This window comes from Centruroides vittatus, unplaced genomic scaffold (assembly GCF_030686945.1).
Source record: "Centruroides vittatus isolate TY-2023 unplaced genomic scaffold, ASM3068694v2 contig_3125, whole genome shotgun sequence".
Taxonomy (NCBI): Eukaryota; Metazoa; Arthropoda; class Arachnida; order Scorpiones; family Buthidae; genus Centruroides; species Centruroides vittatus.
In genome coordinates, this window is record NW_027122014.1 from 98,576 (window position 1) to 120,908 (window position 22,333).

The window sequence follows — 22,333 nt, forward strand, 5'->3', positions numbered from 1 at the left end:
GATTAACTGATTGTCCAAAATGATTTCCTTTTCCTAAAAGATTGCCTAATTGGTTGGGAGTTTTATGTACAATTCATGCAACTTCAGTTGGGCATACATCCTTCCCTTCACTTACTCTAGTAAAGACTACGATTAATAAGCATGGATCGAGACGACGAAATGCATCCTGAATGCAGGACATGCTTCGACAATTTTCTGTAGTAATTGTTAGAGAAATATCTGATTCTAACTCATTCAACCTTACATTGATTTGGTATTATTGATCTACACCAAAACAGAATGTTTGAAGATGCTTATTAACTTGACAAAATTCGATGATGTATTGAATTCGATTTACTGTAGACCTTATTTAAATAACTATATATTCAATATAATGATCTTGACATTTTACTTAAGCAGTATGTGTTTTACATTCAAAGATTTTTTTTATGTGATGAAAATACCATGTTATATGCAAAATTTCAACTTTTTGTTTTCCTTAAATTTTTGTAATTGTTTATTTATGTTCTTTTAAACATCATAAATACAGTATTACAATTATTTAATTTCGAAAGAAATAGCGTTTAAACAACATTAAGAAACACCCATGTTAAATACTTAAAATCAAATAAGGAAAAATATTGTTTCCGGAAATTAAATTCGCTTATCGTGATTATATACCTGTATATTTGTACTGGTTCAAGATATAAACAAACTGTTTCTAATGTAAAGGTATAGTTTCGACCTTTTCTTATTAGTAAACCAATCAAGATATAGGAACCTTGAATGATTTTCTAATAAGTAGGAAATAAACTAGGATATTTTCAGAGGCCTGTATACTTCATTTTAAATTTACGACATTCATAAAAGGCGGCACAATTCGCAAGATCAAACTTTCTATCTTCAGTATAAGGAGCGCTGGACTCCACCAATGTGTACCGAAGAAAGCTCATAGCCTGTCTATCTTGTAACTCCCACATCCAACCTTATCAGAATTGCTATCGTGACAGAATGACACCTTTGTGACAGGCGTTCTCACGATATATATCGCATCCCTGATAGTCCAGTTAACTACCTGGCAGTTCTTCAAATCGTACCTGGAAAAGCTGCAAATATGAGCTTATCAAAAAATATATTTCGTTAAGGTTATAATTTTGATTGTTAGGTATCGAAAAGATATTGCTTTAGGAAAAAATATTTTAAAATTAGAATTTCTTTTTTACATAATTCGAAAATTTTTCCATTTAAGTTTGAATTTAAAATTGTGAAGTTCACGGTAACGGTATTCTTGCATTCCACCAGATATTGGAATTATATCCGTTTAGTTTTGTGAGGAATTGTTAGAAATGATTTTATTTTAAACATATTAAAATTCTATTGAAAGAGAATAGGTAATAATGTAAAAACATTTGGAGCGCTTTTGCAGAGTAATTTGATCAAAGATAAAGTATCTTTTCCACTCCACGTTTCTTGATAAACATAAGACTGAGACAAATTAACAAGATTGTCACTTCATAATAAAACAAAAAGAAACTGTAATTAGTCTACTTAACTTTATTTATCAAATTACAACATTTTTCTTTTTAAAATACGTCAAAATACAGACTCAATACAATTCATTACTTTCACACAAATTTTTATACATCTATATTTTTTAGATTATTGTCTTTTAAAAAATACAAATCCTGTTTATTAAACGAAAATACATCATCGATGTACTTTCAAAATTCTTGAAACTTGATGAAGGATTATAAACACAAAAGAAGATGATAATTAAAATTTTCGTATAATTAATTATTAGAAAACATTTACATCTATATCAGTACTGATGTATTTTAAACGTTTTAATCTTTAATATTTTAATCAGTTATAAGGAGGGACAACATAATTATACAACCTACCTTAGAATGAAATTTCATTCAGAGTGTGTCCTGTCTTCGTAATCAAACCGGTAATTGGCTAGCTGAGACAGGGATGCCTGAATCATCTCTTTGAAGGGGTGAAAATTTTCCTTCCCCTATCTTTTCGATTGTGAAGTGGGACTACCTGTCAACGACAGAAGACAAGCTTTTTGTCCGTCCAACTCGAACCACGTCCAATGATTATCTTCTTCAGTTTGTCTCTCTCTATTTCCAGTGAAACAGGGTTTCTTATTACAGCTTCCAAAAATTCGTGTTTTGTTGCGTGTAAACTATTTTAGTGCTTATGAATTGCCATTTACATAAATATATTACAATATTTATCACCTAATTAATTGATATAAAAGTGTGTTTTATAGTAAACTCTTTTTTGAAAAAATATTGAGATAGTCAACTAATTTGATTCTCGTTATCTAATCTATTAGATATATATCTACTGGAATTCTTTATTGGGCTTTTCTTACAAAATCATCGCGGATTTTCAGTTATATTTTCAACAGAGATTTTTAATAGTATCACAAAATCATTACTTGGAACTTCTGTTTCTATTCACACAACATATTTATGCTTTTGAAACTCAAGACTGAAAATTAAAAAAACTTTTAAATAATTTTTATTACTAAGCCCAATATTATAAAAATCGAACCAATATATGTATATTATTATATATTCGATTCAAGAAGCCACATTTATAGACTTCATTCTGTAATACATCAGACCTACAAACAAAAGTATAGATATATCCATCCTTATTCATAATAAACTTAGCTGAAATTTAGATTATTACGTTTTAATTATTTATAATTTATATCTTATTTCCATCCTCTGGGAAGAAACGACAATATTGCAATATCTTCTATTCAGTGTAAAAGCTTTTTTTTATATACATATTTTTAAAATTACTCCTTTATTACGATCGGATAGTAGTATTGAATTAATCGGAATTGCATATTTATAAATGTTTAGAAAGCATATTTACGGTCATTAAATGACTTCTTATCTTTTATGGAACTAAGGGGCGATTTTTATGGCCAATTTTTATGGATCCGTCAGGCATCTTCCTAAATAATTATGTAGAGTCTCAGAAATCGTATTCTCACAACAGATGGATAAGAGAGGGTAACAAAGGCTCCCCACCAATTGTTGACCTCAAGTTCATCTTCCATCTCCAGACGGCACGCTTTAATAAACTTGCTACCGAAGCAGTCAACTTAATTAATTAAACTCATTGTTTCTTTAATAAATTTTAGATTTATCTACAATCAAATTAGATTCAGCCAAACACAAATTTATATATATTATTTAAAATCTTTCGAGTGCAAACTTTCGAAAATAAACGTGGGCTCACTTAGACCTATATTTTATTTATCCAATAAATATAAACTTTAAATTTGTTTAATCATTTAATAGTCTGATAATATATTTAATGTATGTAAAAATATAGCTTGAAGAATAAAAATTCAATGATCTCTTATTTTGAACTTTTGAAATTTAAAAATAAATTGTGAATATTAACATACTATATATTAATTTATAAGTTATCTATAGGCCAAATTTATACTTTTTTATTACATAAAATCTTATTTTAAAAAAGTAAAATATGAAATTATTTAATAATATAATTTAAAAAATATTTTCTTATTTAAATGTTTCTTGTTTTAAAACGTTTTAAATTTAAATATTATTAATATAAATATAAATTTCACGAAAATCAATACGGTCTTCCTTAATTCTTCGAGAGTTGTTTCCTTCTATTCATATTCAGGAGCGACATGAGAAAAAGCAGCAAAAATATTTCATAAGCGTTATTTTCGAACTACTTAAGATAAAATGTCTCTTATTAATAACGTTAGAAAGAAAAATGTCTTTCTAATGAAACCGTGATGTAATCAGATGTGCAAATAGGATTGTGTATCAGGATGAAAGGCAGGAACCCGATCCTTAGATGCGATTCAAGTAAAGCAGTCGGGAAGTGAAGCATAGATACAGATGAGGTTGTCTCCCAATTGCAAGCCATCCGAAGAAATCGAAACATTCTTCTACCCATAGATTAGTTGAGTCAATAAATTGCAGAGTTGTTACACGTTGAGTCGATCCTTTTGATTCCTCTAGCCAATAGAGAATTACTTTCTCTATAGAGCTAGTCTAGCTTATAGTAGCGATAGTTTATTCTAGACAGCTCTATATTTGATCAATCTCTCTTCTCATATTAAATTCATTGAGGCTTACTTGAATCTAAATCTGTTGTAGTGTTAATACTTTGCCGGTTTACAGCTATAACTGTGTAAAGTGCTTAAGTTCAAATGATTCTATCTTATATATCGTTAATGCGTTATTATCTTCGGTGATAATCATACAGAGTTTATATTATTAAAAAAAAAATTGATACTTATTTCTTTAAAATTAAAGAATTGGATAGAAACCATTTATATTTGTAAATAATCTTAAGCGGATTTATTGAACAATCTTTAACTATAGTATTTTAAAATAGAAAAAAGAAACGTTTAATAATTTACATGGAACTTAATTGGATTCTTATTAATTATAAATTTTCTTGTTTTCTTACTTTACTTATAAAAATATTTGTAAATTTTTAAGCGAAAATTTTCTTTAAAATTCGTCGATGCCTGATTTCTTATAAAGAGACTTATTAAAGTGATCAAAAGATTTCAATTATGAAAAGAACTTTCTCTCTCAACTCATTACGAACTCTCTAAAAGATGTTGTCCCTTCGAGCGTTTTAATTTCGGTGCTTGAGATAATAATGTTTACTTTCTACAGAATTCTTTAATTTCTCTTCGACTGAAAGACTATCCGTTCGCAAAAATAAGAAACTTTCACTTGGGCACTTCTAAAAGTATTTATTTCTCTTTGCTCTTTACCTGCAATTCTTTATAATAATATCTGCTAAGATTTTAAAAAGTAACGATTAATTTTATTATTATTATTATATTTAGATTGGTTTAAATTAAATTACGATAGACTTATCCATTTGTATTTCTGCCGTGCCACACAACTTTTTCATAATTATTATTTATTAATGTAAACATATTAATTTACAGTTGTAATAACAAAATGGGACGATTACAGATAACATAATAAAGTATCATGCAAATAAAGAATTTTCGTGTTTACTCTATTCAATTAATAAATTGTTAAAATCGTTTAAAAACATTTTATTTAAATAAGTTATCTACTGGAATATCTTTACGTTTCTAATGCCAAGTTCAATGTTTTAAATTAGCAATCTTCATATTTAACCTATTAAAACTATAATTATTTAAACAAATTTACTCATTTAATGGAAAAATGTAAACATTTATTTCGAATTAACTACGAAAAGATTTCAGGTGGAAAATGTTTTAAATAATTTAGATATATATATATATATATATAAAGTTACACTTTATCATTATAAAGTTACACTTTATCATTCGATAACTTGTTATTTATTATAATAGTAATTATTCCATAATTTGGCAAGCAATTATGTAAAACATGTTAAAAATTAGATGGAATTTTAAATAATTTCGTATCTGAAAATTTTCTTGAAATAAATAATAGGGCTATTCAAACTTTCAATGTCTATTTCTATTTATAATAATAAATCAAATCATCATATGTGAAAACTAGTTAAAATTTTAATATAATACAATCTAAAAGATATATCTTTAATGCCGAGTTTTAATTTTATGCGTGTCTTTACAAGTATTGGATAATCATAACTAATATAAACTGCTATTTTTGAACGGGAGTTAACATAGAAAAGATTCCAGAAGCGACGATGAATTTCCTTTCTAAAAAAACGAATCCGAAAATAAAAGTAAAAAGTATGTGCCCGAATCATGAAGTTGTGTTCAGGTGTCGTTCTTCGATCCGCATCCCGGTTTAATTTTAGCCGGAAAGCCATTTAAAAGAATTACTATGGCGAAGTAATCTTCAAATGCCGAAAGAAGAGAAAAAGGCAATCAAACAGAAAGTCTTTCACAAGGGAAACTATTGGAAATTGTTTTGTCGATGCCAAACTAGAGGTGTCTTGCTAGACCGGATTTTTTACCATTGGGAAATAGTCGCTAACTTAAGTTTCAATTTTTATATTATTTTTTCGCGTGTATCCTTTTTTTATTTTCAGATATTACAAATTATAGAAATAGTAGCAATTTTGATTATTATTTTTTTAAATTTGATTCTTTAATAAATATCTAATATAGAAAGTAATACCTTCGAATTATTTATTTAAAATATAAGATACTTATATAAGGATTTAAATGTAGATTTCGGAATTTACTTTAACCACTTAGGCCTGCCTAGAATTCATTTCGAAATTTGATTAATTCTCCGCTCATTAAAAATAAAAATAAGATTTTTGTAAGTTTTCATAAAATTAATTTAATACTTTAACATATCTGAATAGCATCCGACTTTTGAAAGTTTAAATTCTTACTTTTTAGAAATAAAATTTGTTTAAAATTAGATCGTATCTGTAGAAATTAGTCGTGTGAAAACTACTTTTAGTTTCTATGATAACAGAAATTTTCGAATAAATTTGGCCTACTTTTAACAGAAGTTATCCTTGACAGTTTCCATTAACAAATTACAACATTTTCACTCATTTTAGTCCAAAGCATTATACTTCGATAATGAGAAACTTGCGAAATATTATCAGTTTTTGCGAACGAATCAACAGACGGCCAAGATATAAAATAATACATAAACCTTTATCCAGAAAATAGCAAAAATTATCGTAAGTTATATTATTTAAAATTTAAAAAAGATTTCAAACATTCTGATTAAAAAGTCCAATATACGAAAACAGGAAGCGATGCATCGGATATCTCTTTCCAGAGAGCCATAAAGGCGACTGTCAGAGTATTTCCTGTGCATTATCAATACCGACTGCATGACGTCATGTTCTTTGCATATTTGATCAGTGACATCACAGCAAGTTATTATAAAGATTGAAATTTGCTTTAAAAATATTTAATATTAAGAAATAAATGAAACCGATATTCAATCGAGAACTGTCCGTACATTACTCTTACTTGTCGAGAATTACCTTTACTTCTTTCAATCGGATAGAGCAGGATAGCTATTAATATCATTACAAAAGGAGGATACACCCATTAAAGGCTGTCGTGCTGTCTTCATTTCCAATCTGGAAAGAATCAGATTAAATAGAGAGTGCATTTTCCTAACTATCGAGGGATATAAGGCCTACGATTCGTTCATTTCATTCCGACTTAACTATTTTTAATAGTTGAAAATAAAGTCGATCAAAATATATTAACACGACACTAAGCAAATTTAAGTATTGAAATTTGTTCTCTTGTTCAAATAGACGGATTTACAGTTTAATAAAAGATAATTACAGTAGTTTTGAGAGAGAATTTTTAATCTAAAGGATAACGCGAAAAATTTGAAATGAATGCTTTTATTAACAGAAAATCCATTTACATATTGATAAATTGAATAAAGTATTCAAGAAAGGATTTAATTAATCAATAATGAAATATAAGCTAAGTAATCAGAAGTTTTAAGTTTTAGTAATCTTACTATATAGGATTACTAAGTATTACTGCTTATAAAAAGAATCTCGCATATAATTTTCAAAAGATAGTGCATTAATTTCTATGGTTGCCGAAAACTTGATAAAAGTAACATTTACAAAAATTTTATGTTATATTTTTGTTTATTGAAAAGATTTTTAAAATAGCCAATGTTATACTAAATCTTAAATCAATCTTAAATAATATCATATTCTAGATAACTGTAGTAAGTTAAATGAGTAGAAAATAAAATTTAGATAAGTTACAAACCTAATAAGTTACATAATACTTTGAGGCATAAACAATATACAAATGTTCTAACCTTTAATATAAAAGTCTAATTGTAGTTTTATGTGTTTAAGTTTTTCCTTTTATACGTATCGAACAGAACGCTAATACGCTAAATGGGATAATTCCTATCTGTAAAATAAAAAGATTATCTTTCCAACAGTTTATTATATTTTAATTAAATTATTGCTTAAATTAGTTGAAAATGTCTAAAATTCGAATAACTAATTACAGTGAAAGTATAGGTATATAATATTAGAAATATAATAATTAAACCTATTAGAACTTAGAATAAACTCATTTTTATACTATCCATTTTCATTCTTATCTTCAAGCTTAAATTTGTTCTTAATTTACACAAGGATACAACAAATTTTCAATAGTAGTACTAATAACCTAAAGGGCTAGCTAATAGAGCTCTTAGAGGGCTAACTAATTCTAATTCTTTAGACTAATTGAATCACTGTAATTTAGAATCTTCTTATCCTATCTTTTGATTTGTTGTAATCCTTTAAGAGTATCTTAAACATTTATATTTTGTAATCTTAAAACATAATTTAGACTAATGATCTCTTTTGTATGGTTTAAATCTTGGTACCGGTTAAGACAAAGGAAACAAGCAGTTCGAAATTTATGTTATCCGCATTAATAATAAACTCGTCTCTTATTTTCAATCTTACAACATGAATAAAATAAAACTGTCCATTTTCAACAAATAATCATTAAAATATTATTAAGTTAATAAGGCAAGTTTAAATTGAATCCATATTATAATAAATTTGAAAGTAAAATTTAAATCGATGAAAAATAAACTTCAAATTAATTTCAACTCACTGTTTTTTGAATATTTGGAATTTTAAGTATTCATTTTTTATTTTTAATTCTAGTAAATTTATTTTTTGATATAATGCATATGACACACCTATTGTGAACATTCTGTCAATTCTGTGAAAGGTTACTCGATATTCAAATTTGAAAGGTCCAAATTTATAAAATAGGCAATAAATAAAAATTTAACAAGCTTTTTCTAGGATATTTAGAAATGTTTTTCTATTTGGTGAATGTGTGACTGAGAACAGATGGATTGCAAAATAAGCACTTGGTACTCCCGTGGTGACAACAGACGCAACAAACGAGAATAAAATATACACAAAGTAGTAAACAATACAAATAAACATTATCACTTCACATTACATTTATTAAAAACTCGCGGCGAGAGTTTTACTGCGAAAAGTAGATGAACTTTAATTACCCCAACGCGGAAGCCAAAACAATCCGGCAGGGAATAAATTACCAAAACAGTCTTACAATCTTAAATATATATATGTATGTATATATATATTCTTTTAAATAAGATATTCTACTAAAATAAATCAAACGAGTACAAGCCCATTCACAGTGGAATTTCCTGCTAGGCCTCTTCCATACCAATGTTAAAGGAGAATTGAATCAATCTCTGCACAGGCCTGAGAGAAAATAGATTCGACCTTTCTCCTCTACGTAATATCCGTGCAAAAGAATAAATTCCAGATTTATCTTTACATGTGCAGCCAGAAACTATTCCATTTTGTTGACCAATGCGGCTGATTGAAAGAGGGAAAATGCGAAAATGGAATTAGAGCGAGAGAAGTAGGGGAGTAGTTGTTAAAAAAAAGCCAGACAAGTTAGCGTGAGTATAATTGCCTTCTGCCGTTCTAGTCCTACTTCCTATCACCATTGACATCGAACGGAAGTCATTAGGCTCCCGTCCCGTCAGCGGACATCCTAGGTAGCGGACGGTCTGGTCAGTCATGCGACAATACTCCTTCTACATCCCCACACCTGACTGATGGAATTAGAAATATTTTTCTGTTACAGGATCCACGCTCGCTGAGCAAATGTTGGACCATTGCAAACCGCTACCCACCTGTGAACTGTTGCATTACATTAATCGAAATCGTAGATTACTATTAGAATAAGTTACATAAAAATTAATTTTAATATCAAATACCGCATTTCTTTTCGAAACTCAAACCCATTCACGGCGCGAAGGAACTCGTCTCGAAAGCTCTCTAATGCTATTTCTCGCGTAACATTCTCGAAAAAGTTTAATGCACTGCCACAGGAACAACTAGAACTATATATACTATGCTATTTAATTATTAATTAAAGTGGATATTAATTTACCCATTGGCGAGTGAAAAAGAGAAGTTCATCTTCCGCTTCCTGGCAGAAGAGGATAGAAAACAGCTTAAACTTTTAAGTTGACTTTTATTAAACCGAATTCCGACGAATTTTTCTTGGGCTTTTCTAATATTTTCCATTTTGATAAATAGGTTTAACTGAAGTTATGACGGAAAATGGCAATTTAACTGATGCTCTTCCCTGGCTCGTCATTAATATTGTTATCTCTCCCCATATTAAGAACTATAAATTTTTTAGAGGGAATTAAATTTTATTCTTTACAGTATGTTTTCAATTAAATTAAAGGTTGTGGAGGAAATTAAATTACTTTATTATTACAATCATAACTATGCATTGTTTCTAAGAAGCTTTTATTATGCATGCTGTAGAATCTACCTTTTTGTTTCATACTACTAAATGAAGAAAAAATGATTTTTGTTATTTCATTCATGTCGAAATAAATCGAATATGCTGATTTCTCTTTCTAACTTATTTCTAATGCCGGTCCAGTCTAGGCCTACGTAGAAAATAGCTTACATAATAATGGACAAGAAAAATGATTTATATCTTTAATAATCTAAAACAGACTGAAAATAAAGTTGACATGATAACACTTCAACTCATTATCCGAAAAAGTATCAATAACTTGTCTACATTTATAAATAAATTCAATAATATAATTTATTTGTGATAAGTTTATACATAATTTACTCTATTCTTAGTTTTAGGTATTCGTCTATATAGGCCTATTTAGATTGATCAAGGAAATTGCGATGTTAAAAACAGACTTATATAAGTCTATTGTTCCCCACAGAGTAAATTATCGAATATAGACGTGGAACTGGACGATTTGGTTTGATAAAATTTCGTGTTATTAACGAAAAAAATCATGCATGCAGACAGCTGTGTAAAATTCGTTAACCATTTTCAACTTCTAGTTATAATAATACGTGGCACAATCTCCGAAATAAAATAGTTTTTCGTTTCTCTTTTCTACTGTGAAATATGTAAACAATTTCAATACTTCCCGGCTTAATCCAATAAATGTTTCAATATAAATTCCATTTGAATAATTCTAACTTCATCACCGCTGGTTTTAAAATAAGCAGAGTGAATCCGGAAATGGAGGAAAGAAAGAAAAGGTTGGCAATAGAAGAATATAAAGGAAAGCCTTGGTTGTGAAGGCCTACAGTTCCGAGCTTTTCTATAAGAAAATGATCTTACAAGATGATTCGTAACAAAGTAAGAAAAAAGAAGAAGAAAAAAAACTTTCTTGAAAAGAACGAAGGGGCAAAAGAGTGGACCTATCGTCTCTTGGAATATTCCAATATAAAAACCTTATTCTAAACATGTCCAAGTTCTTTGTGCTAGTTCGTTTCGAGAATCATTTATAAAAGACGAAGGAAACTCTAAAGTTAAAATCAGGCGTGGTTTCTTGCCTCATCGAATAAGCGAGTCGACTTTTAGAAATCTTACAGAATAATACATCCACTCCTCTTATACTTCATTCAAAGTCCGTTTTTCTTTCTGGAGTGAGTCTTGAAACGAAACACGATCGCCTCTTCAATCCATCTCCTTATAGTCTATAGCCACTATATGGACTACCAGGCCTAAATCGAGCTGCGAGAAAAGAAAATTAGTCATAATATTTCAATATAGCGTCAGAATAACATCGCGCGTTACACAACGGCACATTTCATCCAATATAGAAGGAAGATAATTTTACCGGAGACAGCAATTTTAGAATACTGTTGTCGATAAAGCAATTTTCTGATAAGTTGAAAATGATAGTTAAACATCACTTTCAAAGCTGTGATTAAATTTGAAATTCGCATCCTATCAAATTGTATACGATTTGCAAAACAATATTAAAAGCTAAATTTTAGCCGCGCACGTGAACTTTTTCCAATAGTTTATTATACAAATTGGCTTTTAACAAATTCGATACATTTTCGAAATAATATACGATTTTAATTCTTAAATGCGTACAGATAAATCTGTAAAGCTTGGATTTCTCCAATTTCTGAATTGTTGTTACTATTCGAGTGGGATAAACTTGGCCTACAGGCTTTAAAGTAGCAGGCTTCGACTATATTATGAACTATTGATAGATGCACGCCTATTTTAAAACGCGATATTAGGGTGATAGGCGAACGATCCGAAAGTGAGGGTATCGACTCGGTCGAGTCGGTTACAGATGAGGTGGGGAGATATGAGGCAGAATAAATTCATTACAAAAGCTAACATTGCCTGCAGCTAACCCTGTACATAGAGACAGCTGGGATCCGGGCCGACGGCGGAACACCTCTTACGATAGGACGAAGCTGCAAGACGGATTCCCCTTACTTTACTACATCCTTTTGGCCATCCGTTATTTTGTCTCGTGCGCAATTTATTACCGGTCCCATCCGCATAAAGGATGTAGACCCACTCGCATCCTATTTTTCCTCTTGTTATAAATTACTTTTTTTAATCCTGCCAATTTTTAAAATTAAAAAAAAAACCTCTACTATGTAAAACCTTTATAAAAGTATTCTCGTGATAAAAAGTGCAATACCGTAACGTGATGTCATAAAATTGGCTTTTGAATGATTTGATCTAAAACTTTTTAAATAAAAAAAGTTAGAATAAATAATTAATTTTTAAAATTATTGAAATAACTTAGAAATAAATCTCTTTACAGAATCTGAGATGACATAGACTGTTAAAACTATTCTGTTTTTGAAACCTGCTACATTATTATGGTAAATTCTGTACTTTCCGCCGTTTTATTAGTTGTTAACTGATAAAAATTTAATTAAGAAATTAAAAATTGTTTGAAACTTAAGTAATAACAATAGCAAGATTGGGTCGTAGACATTTCACAACGATCACGACGGGTCAATGATCTTTAGAAAGACGAATAACGTTTGGCGCGAATAGCAATTTTCGACTTTTGAAACTGAGCCTTATGCTAAACGAGATCTGATAAATTAGGCCTACATCTAATGAATAGTCTATATTGTCGGAGTACATTTGAAATTATTTCAAGTATCGATTTCTAGATGTTTTGCATAATTTCAAGTTTATTAAAAAAAAAAAAAAAGTCGATTTATGCTTATACAATTTTACTCTTTGGCTCCGTTTAAAGGTTTTTATCTATGATTATTTTTCCCACTTAGATATTGAGACAAGATGCACTTAATCATTCCTCGAATAAATCCATAAAGTCATCTGTTGATCAAAATAAATTTTGGAATCGCGGATCGACCCGATTTTTCTTGCTTTGATTTTGAATGAGATAAAAGTTTATTTTGCAATATATAAGTACTTAGATTAATGTTAAATTGGGTTTAAGAGGATTAGATGGGATCATTCCTGACTCGGGGGGAAAAAAAACATTTATATATCCTACACTTTAATTTGGCCGCATTTATTATGGTTATGGAGCTTAAAACATTCTGTCGCCCCCATACGCTGTTTAAACTTGCGTATGGGACACTTTTTTTCACCTTTCGCGGCTCATTAATTTCTGCGGTTCAACAGAGAACGATCAATTACTGCGTCTCCCCCTCCATCCACGTCAGCTAAATATATTCCCCCATAGACATTATTGGGCTAGAGTTCTCCCGCGATTGTTTCCCCTATGCACGCTTTTGTCTATCACTTTGTATCCCTATAAAGACGGTAGAAATATGAGAAGATTTGTGAAGAAAAAATCATGTAAATAAGATGTTTTAGGGCGATTTAAATTTAGAATAAAAAAATTGAACCCATGTAAAAAGGTTTAATGGCCCGAGATGATTATGTTTGATTCTTTATTCGAAAGTCGATTTTTATTGCCTATTAAAAACCTAAAACTGACGGTTGAGATGTGTCATGCTGGACTATTTGCAAGTGTGTTAAAACTAAATATGTTTCCTGATTCACTTTTAGTAAAAGGAAGATGACACTGGCTGCAACTCTTTCTTCAGATTTCTGTCAATTTATTTTGCAATGAACTAACAAACCGTGTGGCATCTGCTAACTACATAACGTGCGACATTATGTACAAGATGGGAGGCAGAGAGAGGGACAACTACAGTGCAAATATCGGTCACTTCTCGCACGACAACACTTGACACATAGAATGGAACAACGTGTCGTCCACAGCCGACTAGACTAAACTCAGGTACGGGAGCCCTCTTCTCTGCACCCACTACCCTCAGAGACCAAGTTCTTACATAGTACTGGGGTGCACCAAGTTTTCTAGAAACTAAAATTAGCTCCCAGCCACATTAGAAACGAACAGATGAATGGGTAGACATTACTTACGTGCTGGGTGGTGGGTTATTATGAAAACCGGCACACGTACAACATAGCCTGTTCCAGTTCAAAGTCACTTAACTAGCTACATGTGGGTCAGTGGCATGGTCCCCGCACTCAATGCTCCTACACTTTCAGTCTGCGGATAATGGTGACTTTGCATTTGTAGTCGACTTTGCAGACTAGGATCACCAGATTCTCCAGGTAGATACATGCTGATCATGTCCCGTAAGTCGGTTGTGCAACCGACCCTTCTTGTGGCTGCTGCCGCCACAGCTGCAGCAGCCATAGCGCTGGGAGAGTTTTGTCCGACCGATGGTGGGCTAGGGTCCGACTTGATGTTTGCGGACGTTGTCATCTGTCCACCAGCAGAAGTATAAGCCGTCGACATTGGCATGCTATAACTTGAAGTTCCGTTCATATAAGGCATCGACATGGTCGAACCGGTGGTCATCGGAGTGTGCATCTGACTTGTCATATCGTAGCGGGGATAACCGGCCATCTGGCTACTATAGCTGGCAGCTGCAGCCGCGTGTTGTTGATAAGCCTCGTGCATCATAGTTGGGTAGCCGTTCGGCATGTAACCGTTAATGGGGTAAATGTCACGACTCACCTGTTGCACGGCCGCTGCGGCCGCCGTGTTCCTGCCGTCGGCAGGCAAGAGTCCGCCTGTTAGCGGATATTTGTCTTTCTTCATGAGAGTTTTGGTCTTTCTTCGAGGTCTGTACTTGTAGTCAGGATGCTCCTTCATGTGTACCGCCCTCAAGCGTTTCGCCTCGTCTATGAACGGCCTCTTCTCGGCTTCCGACAATAACTTCCATTCGGCACCCAGTCGTTTGCTGATTTCCGAATTGTGCATCTTTGGGTTTTCTTGAGCCATTTTTCTCCTCTGACCACGTGACCACACCATAAATGCATTCATTGGCCTCTTAACTCGATCTTGGTCTTTCTTGCTAGCGGAATTGCCCGTAGTAGTTCCGCCACTTTCTACCACTGAATTGGGAGTGGTAGGCTGGCTGGACACGACGGACAGAGCCGTCTGAGGATGATGATGAGTTGCTAGGCCCGAATTAGCCTTTAAGTCACTCTCCATGCCGGCACCCGACGTTGGGGTGCTGTTGGTGTGCAGATTGTAATGGTAGGCACCATAGTCGCGGTCCATGGGGGCCAGACTAGTCGGGCTAGCAGCAGATTGGGGCTGGGGGTCCACCGGCTGGCTGCTGCTACTGCACAGCTGGCAAGGACAACTACTGCTAGGCCTAATGATGCTGGTGTCCGTGGCGGCTGGGAACGGAAAGGGAAGAGGACGCCAGTAGGCCTGATCGCTGTACGGGCTCGCCGTCACTGTTGCTCCTTTTGCTCTTACTTCGGTGTCGACATATCTACACTATTGTTAACGTGATAGAGAGATTCAGTTCAAAACTTTCGACCAACTTTGTTTTAAAACAGAACTATGAGCCAACAAGAGACGAGATCGTCTACTGAATGTCGAACGGACCGCCACACTTCTCTTTCTATGGGGAACTTCGCGACCAGTCCACGCGTTATTGATTGACAATAGCCAGACCGCGCGCTCACTCCAGCCAATAGCGTGCCAGCATCTTCCTCGACCAGATCCACTCGGATTGGACCAACGCCGGAGTAAGTCTGAGTAAGTGGGAGTGGCCGAACACACCAACTAAAGGAAAGTCTTCTTTGTAGCAAGGTGTGAGAAATTTGCACGCCTAACAACAATATTTTTCTATATTTCATTATGTACCGTTTTGTCTATTTAAAAATATGTTGACAATTATATCACTCTCCTTTACACACATTATTTTCTTGCAAAGGCGCTGCGCGACCCTTTCAAACTCATAGCGTATCACTTCAACATCTCCAACTTTAAGAAAAACAATTTTATATATTTACGCTTTAGAATTATAGAATAGCTTTAATGTCATATTCTTCACTAAAAACACTGCAAATCTCATTAACCGCTAAACTATTAAAACAACCTTTAACTAAAATTACTTCTCCTCCTAAATAGTTTATCAAACTTCGTAAACTATTTAACAACTAGACGATTATCTTTGAAAATGCTAAATTTTTAATAGTTCACAAAGCCGTAGTTTGTTCTCAGTAGCTGTATAACTTACTAACATCGGCTTTTATTAGTCGAAAGCTCGAATAGTTATCTATTAATGGAGTAGACAACTAGTGAAAGTGATAGATACATAATCGATGGGTTCGGATTATTAAAATAAACGTTCAAGAAACGTGGTGGAAGACGACGATAAAGGGAAACAAGCGGGGAACTAACAGTTATTTAGGAATAATAATGAAATCCAATAAGTAGCTGTCAGAATCGACGCCTTAGTTGCTGGCCAGTTTGACAAAGTCTGTATTGGCCACAAATGGTGCATTGTAACCGGATCTTATTTCACAACACGTATTCAACTCCACAATAGCAGAAATCAGTACCTTCCTTCCTGCCAAAGCTTTCTATTCAGTCAACAGTAGACTCACTGCGACATCTGGTGGGAAATATTGACGCCACTCAGTACCTCCCCTGTAGTAGTGGCCGTGCACGATGCCTCTCTCTTCGTCGCTTCAGGTAGGTAGCCTTTACCTTAGTCGCCGCTTATCTGCCAGACATCGAGTTGATTGAAAAATGTACAGAAATGCATTTTTCAAACGCTGCTTTTATCAATAATACACATGTGCTAATAAATTCTCCTATTTCTTTCTTTCTCTCTCTCTTTCGCTCTCTCTCGTTCTCTCTCACCGAAGCGCGTGCGTTTTTTTCTTCTCTGACGTGTTTATGAGTAAATATTTTAATTAAAACTGCGAGGAGCCTAGCTTTTTAATTTTTGCTCTCTGCCGAAGTTTGATTTATTAATTTTTAAATTTTTATTAGCCTAATTAATTAAGGATAAATATATTTGAAATGTACGAAATTAAATTAGTTTTCAGCTTATTAATGGTGCATGTTTTTTAATGCATTCATAAAACTTTTATAGGCTTAAAAAAACATATATTAAACTATTATTTTAACACAAGTCTGTTTCGATTTTTTAAAAAGTTTATAATTCTTCGTTTAGAAAGTTATCAATTTATATCGAATAAATTAATGAAGGTAAATTAAGTCTGCATACAGCATATGGGACTACTTTCAATATCAATTTTAGCTGGTTTATGCTAATATAATAAATCAGTTGTTTATTAATGAGTTAGTAATTATCATTATGAAACAGCCTATATAGTAAACTTATATACTTTACCAATAGGTAACAAATCGCTTGTATTTACTGATATACAAAGAGATTTAACTAGGGAATAACCTACAATTTCTGTAACTAAACTAATCACTGATTTATGACTTTATATTCCCCGTCTCTATTATACCCGCAAAATAATTGCAAAGTTTATACTATAATGCCACTAATGGAAAGTAAACAAGTTCAAATTATGTGTATGCTATTTTATACAGGCACACATGTAAATTGTCTAATTTATCTTTAGGAATCGTGAATCCTTTATGTAAATAGCATTAGCAGTAAGGAAGAAAACTAAGTTTAAGAGTTAACCATCAGACTTGAGAAGCTAAATTTATTTGTAATAATAAAATCAATGACTTCACCAATTTTAATTTTCTATAAAAAGTTTCTATAAACGATAAATTTTCATTAAATAAAACAGCAGCTGTGTCCAATAGAAAAATCCATAAATTATTTATTAATTATTTAATTATTCTTAAATTAATATCAATGGAAAAACTTGTAAATTATGTTATTAAAACAAAAGCTTACACTTTACTTAATGATAGAAATTAGTGTTGACTGTATTATAGATTATTATAAGTTTAATTTTAATAAAATTAAGTATTCAAAAAATAAGCATTAGGAAGTATTTAAAAAATAACTTTATTTTTTTAAGTAAATTTTCTTACAGATCCCGATAGCAGATGTAGTTTAGGAGCAAATCATCACATCTTTATTCCAGACTCCGAATGAAGTCCTAAAAGAAAACAAATAATATAAATGTGAGAGTTTGGATATTTAATATTTAATATAAAAATCATATATTTTCTTTATTAAATTATTTTATCATTGAACTTGCTGTTTTAATTTTAATTTTAATTTATATATGCTATTTATTAGTCTGTTTTAGCTTAAGTATTATTAAAAGTATATTTTCGAATAAATATGTACACACATTTTATGTGCGAAGTTAATAGAACATGTATCTTATAGTGTGTATAGTTGAATTTTTGCTTATTAGGCCTATACGTAGGCTTGCTTAGTATAAATCCCACTCATCGCGTAAACCTTAAAGTATGAATGGTATACGGAATGAATATCAAATGTCAGAATTACTGTTGAAATATGTTTTCAAAGTTCAAAACCATATAAGCGTAATCTAAACGCACTGCGAAGCATGAATTGGTAAAATATTACATGATAAATTGTATTCGAGCGTGGATAAATATCGATAATGATGAACACACGAATGATTTCTTAATCTCACTTTATAGGCCTAGTACTTTTACAGCAACTAAATCCTTCAGCTCTTTCCAAGAAAATCTGAAAATCTTTATTAATCGAGTTTGATTGTATTAGCTTAAAACAATTCCAAAATGATTTAACTTTTATTAACGAATTGTCTTGTCTAAATCAAAGTTCTTCGTTTAAGACAGAATGAGTAAAAAAAAAAAAAATATCGCGTACCAACTGCTAACAATGCCTTTCTATTAAGACAGTTTCATTCAGTAGTACACATAGTATCGGTTACGTTCCTGCAGACAAACACAACATCGAGGACTATGTAGGAGGGTGTGGGGCCGGTACTTGGACACTGCCGATGTGGTCAATGAGCGAGGTTAACCGTCCATAAATTATCACTCTGAATACAGTCTTTTAGAAGACTCGACAGAACGTTGGGAGTGGAGGCTTCTGTTGGTCACAATATCCCCGAAATACTTTATTACCAACTGAGAAAACATTGTATGGAAACTAAATAATGTATTCTGACGTAAAAATCTCTGCAGGAATGCTTTTTTAAATTCAAATTCTGTTTCGGTCTTTTAAGATCAAAGTAATTCTTATAACTCGAATGATTATTATTTACTTTTTTGTAATCTACCCATTTGTTAAATTTTTTTTAGTCTCGTAAAAGGTTAATGATATAGGTATGGGGAATGTGATAAATTTTGGATATGGATTATCTTTTTCATCCTTGGTTGGAAAAGTGCCAAATTTTTATTGATATACCCCGTGTTAGTTGCCTGTGGGAACTCATAGTGACAGCTTCCCTCTGGTGGAGGAAAACTAAGACACATATGTCAATTAGACCTAATCTCTCTATAAACGATAGAACACATGTAGAGATGCTTGGCTTTCGATCCGCACTCGTTGGCGTTTTCATTCCCTAAATCGAGCTGCGGGAATGCTCTTTAATTACAAGTTTGGACCATATTTAACCAAAGTCTAATTTTAACTAGATCAGTTTAAAGAGCCTATTATCTAAAAATATTTAAAATGTAGAAGTTGGTATTATCAAAATTACAAAAAGGTTAATAGATTTAGACTAGAATCAAAATGAAGGGAATTGAGTTCGGTATCCTGAGCTAAATGGTCAATTTATATGCAGTCGCTCACGTTGATAATTTTAAAGGCGACGTACAGTACAGTAGCTTACAAATTGTAATTTTTATGCATATGTCCGTTTAACTTGGTAAATAAAACGAAAATAGAATTTAATACTGATGTAATAAATCATTTATTTCAATTGTTTTTAATAAATAAAATGATTAATAATTAAAATTACGCTTAGTTTAATTTCTATTTATAATTTGAATTTAACTAACTAAATTAACATATATTCGATAGAGTAGTTAAATTAAATCATAAATAAGATGCTTAAGTATGCCTAAAATTAATAAAATCGGTCATGGAATAACTTTGCATAAATTAAGACTAAACTTCATAAGCACACAGGAAAAAAACAACGAGACAAAATAATTTGCGCTTGTATACCTACTTTAATAAACTTATATGGCATGTATATTACAGTGACATAACGTAAATTATTTTGGTTTCTTCGATTTAGAGTTTATATTGTTTTCCCAATAACAAAGATTGCTGATTAAGATATAGAGTACAATTTGAAAGAGCATATTTATAGAATCATTAAATTCCTTACGTAAAAGTAATCCATTAAAATAAGTTTTACAGATAACTATAGTGCTGTAAATGTGTTAATCGCATATAAAATGCACTCGTTTACATACAGTTTAAACGACAGACTACACTTTAAAACAATCTAATTATTAGCGATTTACACTTTATTAGTTAAAATATAGATTTACTGTATTTTTTTAAAAAAAGCAAAAAGCTTTGTCTATGCCTGTAAATTCATTACATGTTAAATCTACTATTTTAGAATATTTATGCTTTACTAGTTTTCTCTAAATAATTTGTTCTAAGCTCGAATTCATATAGCCGTGATAGAAATTTCGTAGAGTACAGTACTACTAGATTAAATATCACCTGCAGTTATTTTTAAACATAAAAGATTGTAAGTATAACAATATAGATCTGTAATTTTGTCTGTTAGTTAGTTACATAACAGAAAGATAATTTATTTATTAAATGAATTAATCACATTTAAAACTTCTTTAAAATAAAGAGTCTAATTATAAGTTTATTTAAAATTAATTAAGACCCAGAATTAGCTAAGCGAACTTATCTACAATTCATGATAAATATATTAATTCTGAAACCGGTATTTGATTTACGATCTTTCAATTAAACAAGAAATGATTTGAAGGAATTCTATTTTTAATGTCATGAACATTATCGCTTAAACTGAAAATTGACAATAATAATAATAGGCTTTGTTATTAAATATTGTAAAATAAAAATAAAATTTTGGAGCACCTTCCATGTAAAGCGTTTAGTTATATCACCATTATAATTCTAATAAATAGTAAAATAATTTGAAGTCTATCGATTATCATTGGTTTAAATATTGAAAATTAATATATTTCTACGCGTTCCGCTTAAAATACATACATTGAGATAATATTTTTGATTTGAAATTAAATAGTATATCAAAATAAAACAGTTTTGATGTATTTTCTACGAAAAATGTGTAATTTTCAAATGAAATTCATTCACGTAACAGCCTACAAATAGTTTATTATACAATTCTAATGCTCTTTAGACTAATTTAATCAATTTTAGTTCTTATTTTTATTTTAGATACTTAGTTAACTTGTGAGTAACCTCTGAACATACTATCCTAGCCTGAAATTTATTTTGTAAGCAATCATGTCGCATTCTGCAGAGCATCCAAGTGTTTTTCCTAACGAGACTGTCTTTCATTTTGTTCGAAACTATCTACTTCTAACTATGCTACTATACGTTTGTCACACAAAAGAGAGAAGAAAGCGGAAGGAAAGAACGGAAACGAGTGGAGAACACTACTGACGTCATTGTAAACATGGCTAAGAGATCGTCTCTATTTCGACAAGATTGTCAATACGAGGGATGCAACTCCTGAAATCCCGAATTTACTATAATCTAGGAAACGATCCACAACTCGACATTTAAAATCTGTCAGATTAGAAAGTAAAGCAACCAACTTGTCAAACCGTCCATAGCCCCATCAGACTCCCCACCGGGCTCTGTCCGGATTGTTCATCGTTAATATTTGTGGGATCTCCCCTCGAAGGCCGCAACCGTTGCAGGGACAACTCTGTGGCCTCGAGTCGACAAGGTGCCAACAGGGGGTGGACGAGAGCAGTTCCTCTATTTCAGACAATACTATTGTCGGTCCAGACAAAAGCTCTACCGGTCCCACAGAAACCTAGTGAGCAAAATAAATATCTTTTATTCATCTGAAAACTGTTTTAGACTTAATATTAAAAATTATCTAACAATAACTTTTAAATCAAGAAAATCAGAAGTTGAGAAAATTATTGTTTTGATGTTTTTGTGAAATTCCTAAGTGTACGTTATGTTGAATGGTAAACGTTATCAATAAGATTTTGACGAAATCTCTTCAAAATGGATAATAACATAACGCCAGAGAAATTTTGAAATGCAAAATCCCACTAGTCCCATTTCGCATATCTTCTTACAAATCATATATGAAGTCTTATGGGTCTACTCG

At 31.5% G+C, this 22,333-nt stretch overlaps 1 protein-coding gene and 1 long non-coding RNA gene across 3 annotated transcripts; both read right to left on the reverse strand.

The window, feature by feature from the left end:
• Nucleotides 1-1,774: 1,774 nt before the first annotated feature.
• On the reverse strand, nt 1,775-22,054 carry LOC136973244 (uncharacterized). Of its 2 annotated transcripts, XR_010880465.1 has the most exons (3): nt 21,804-22,054; nt 18,108-18,175; nt 1,775-2,105 (listed from the first exon to the last, which is right to left on the reverse strand). It is a non-coding gene; the product is annotated as an uncharacterized lncRNA (long non-coding RNA). The 2 variants fall into 2 exon arrangements; XR_010880464.1 differs by lacking the exon at nt 1,775-2,105 and having other exon boundaries at nt 18,063-18,175.
• Nucleotides 13,838-15,861, reverse strand: LOC136973242 (transcription factor Sox-2-like). Its single transcript, XM_067267948.1, has one exon. The coding sequence runs from the start codon at nt 15,339-15,341 to the stop codon at nt 14,265-14,267; it is 1,077 nt and encodes a 358-aa protein (XP_067124049.1). The 5' UTR covers nt 15,342-15,861; the 3' UTR covers nt 13,838-14,264.
• Nucleotides 22,055-22,333: the final 279 nt, after the last annotated feature.

What these genes read in the sequence shown, in the direction of transcription:
- LOC136973242 (XM_067267948.1), bottom strand. Translation starts at nt 15,341, where the DNA reads ATGGACCGCGACTATGGTGCCTACCATTACAATCTGCACACCAACAGC.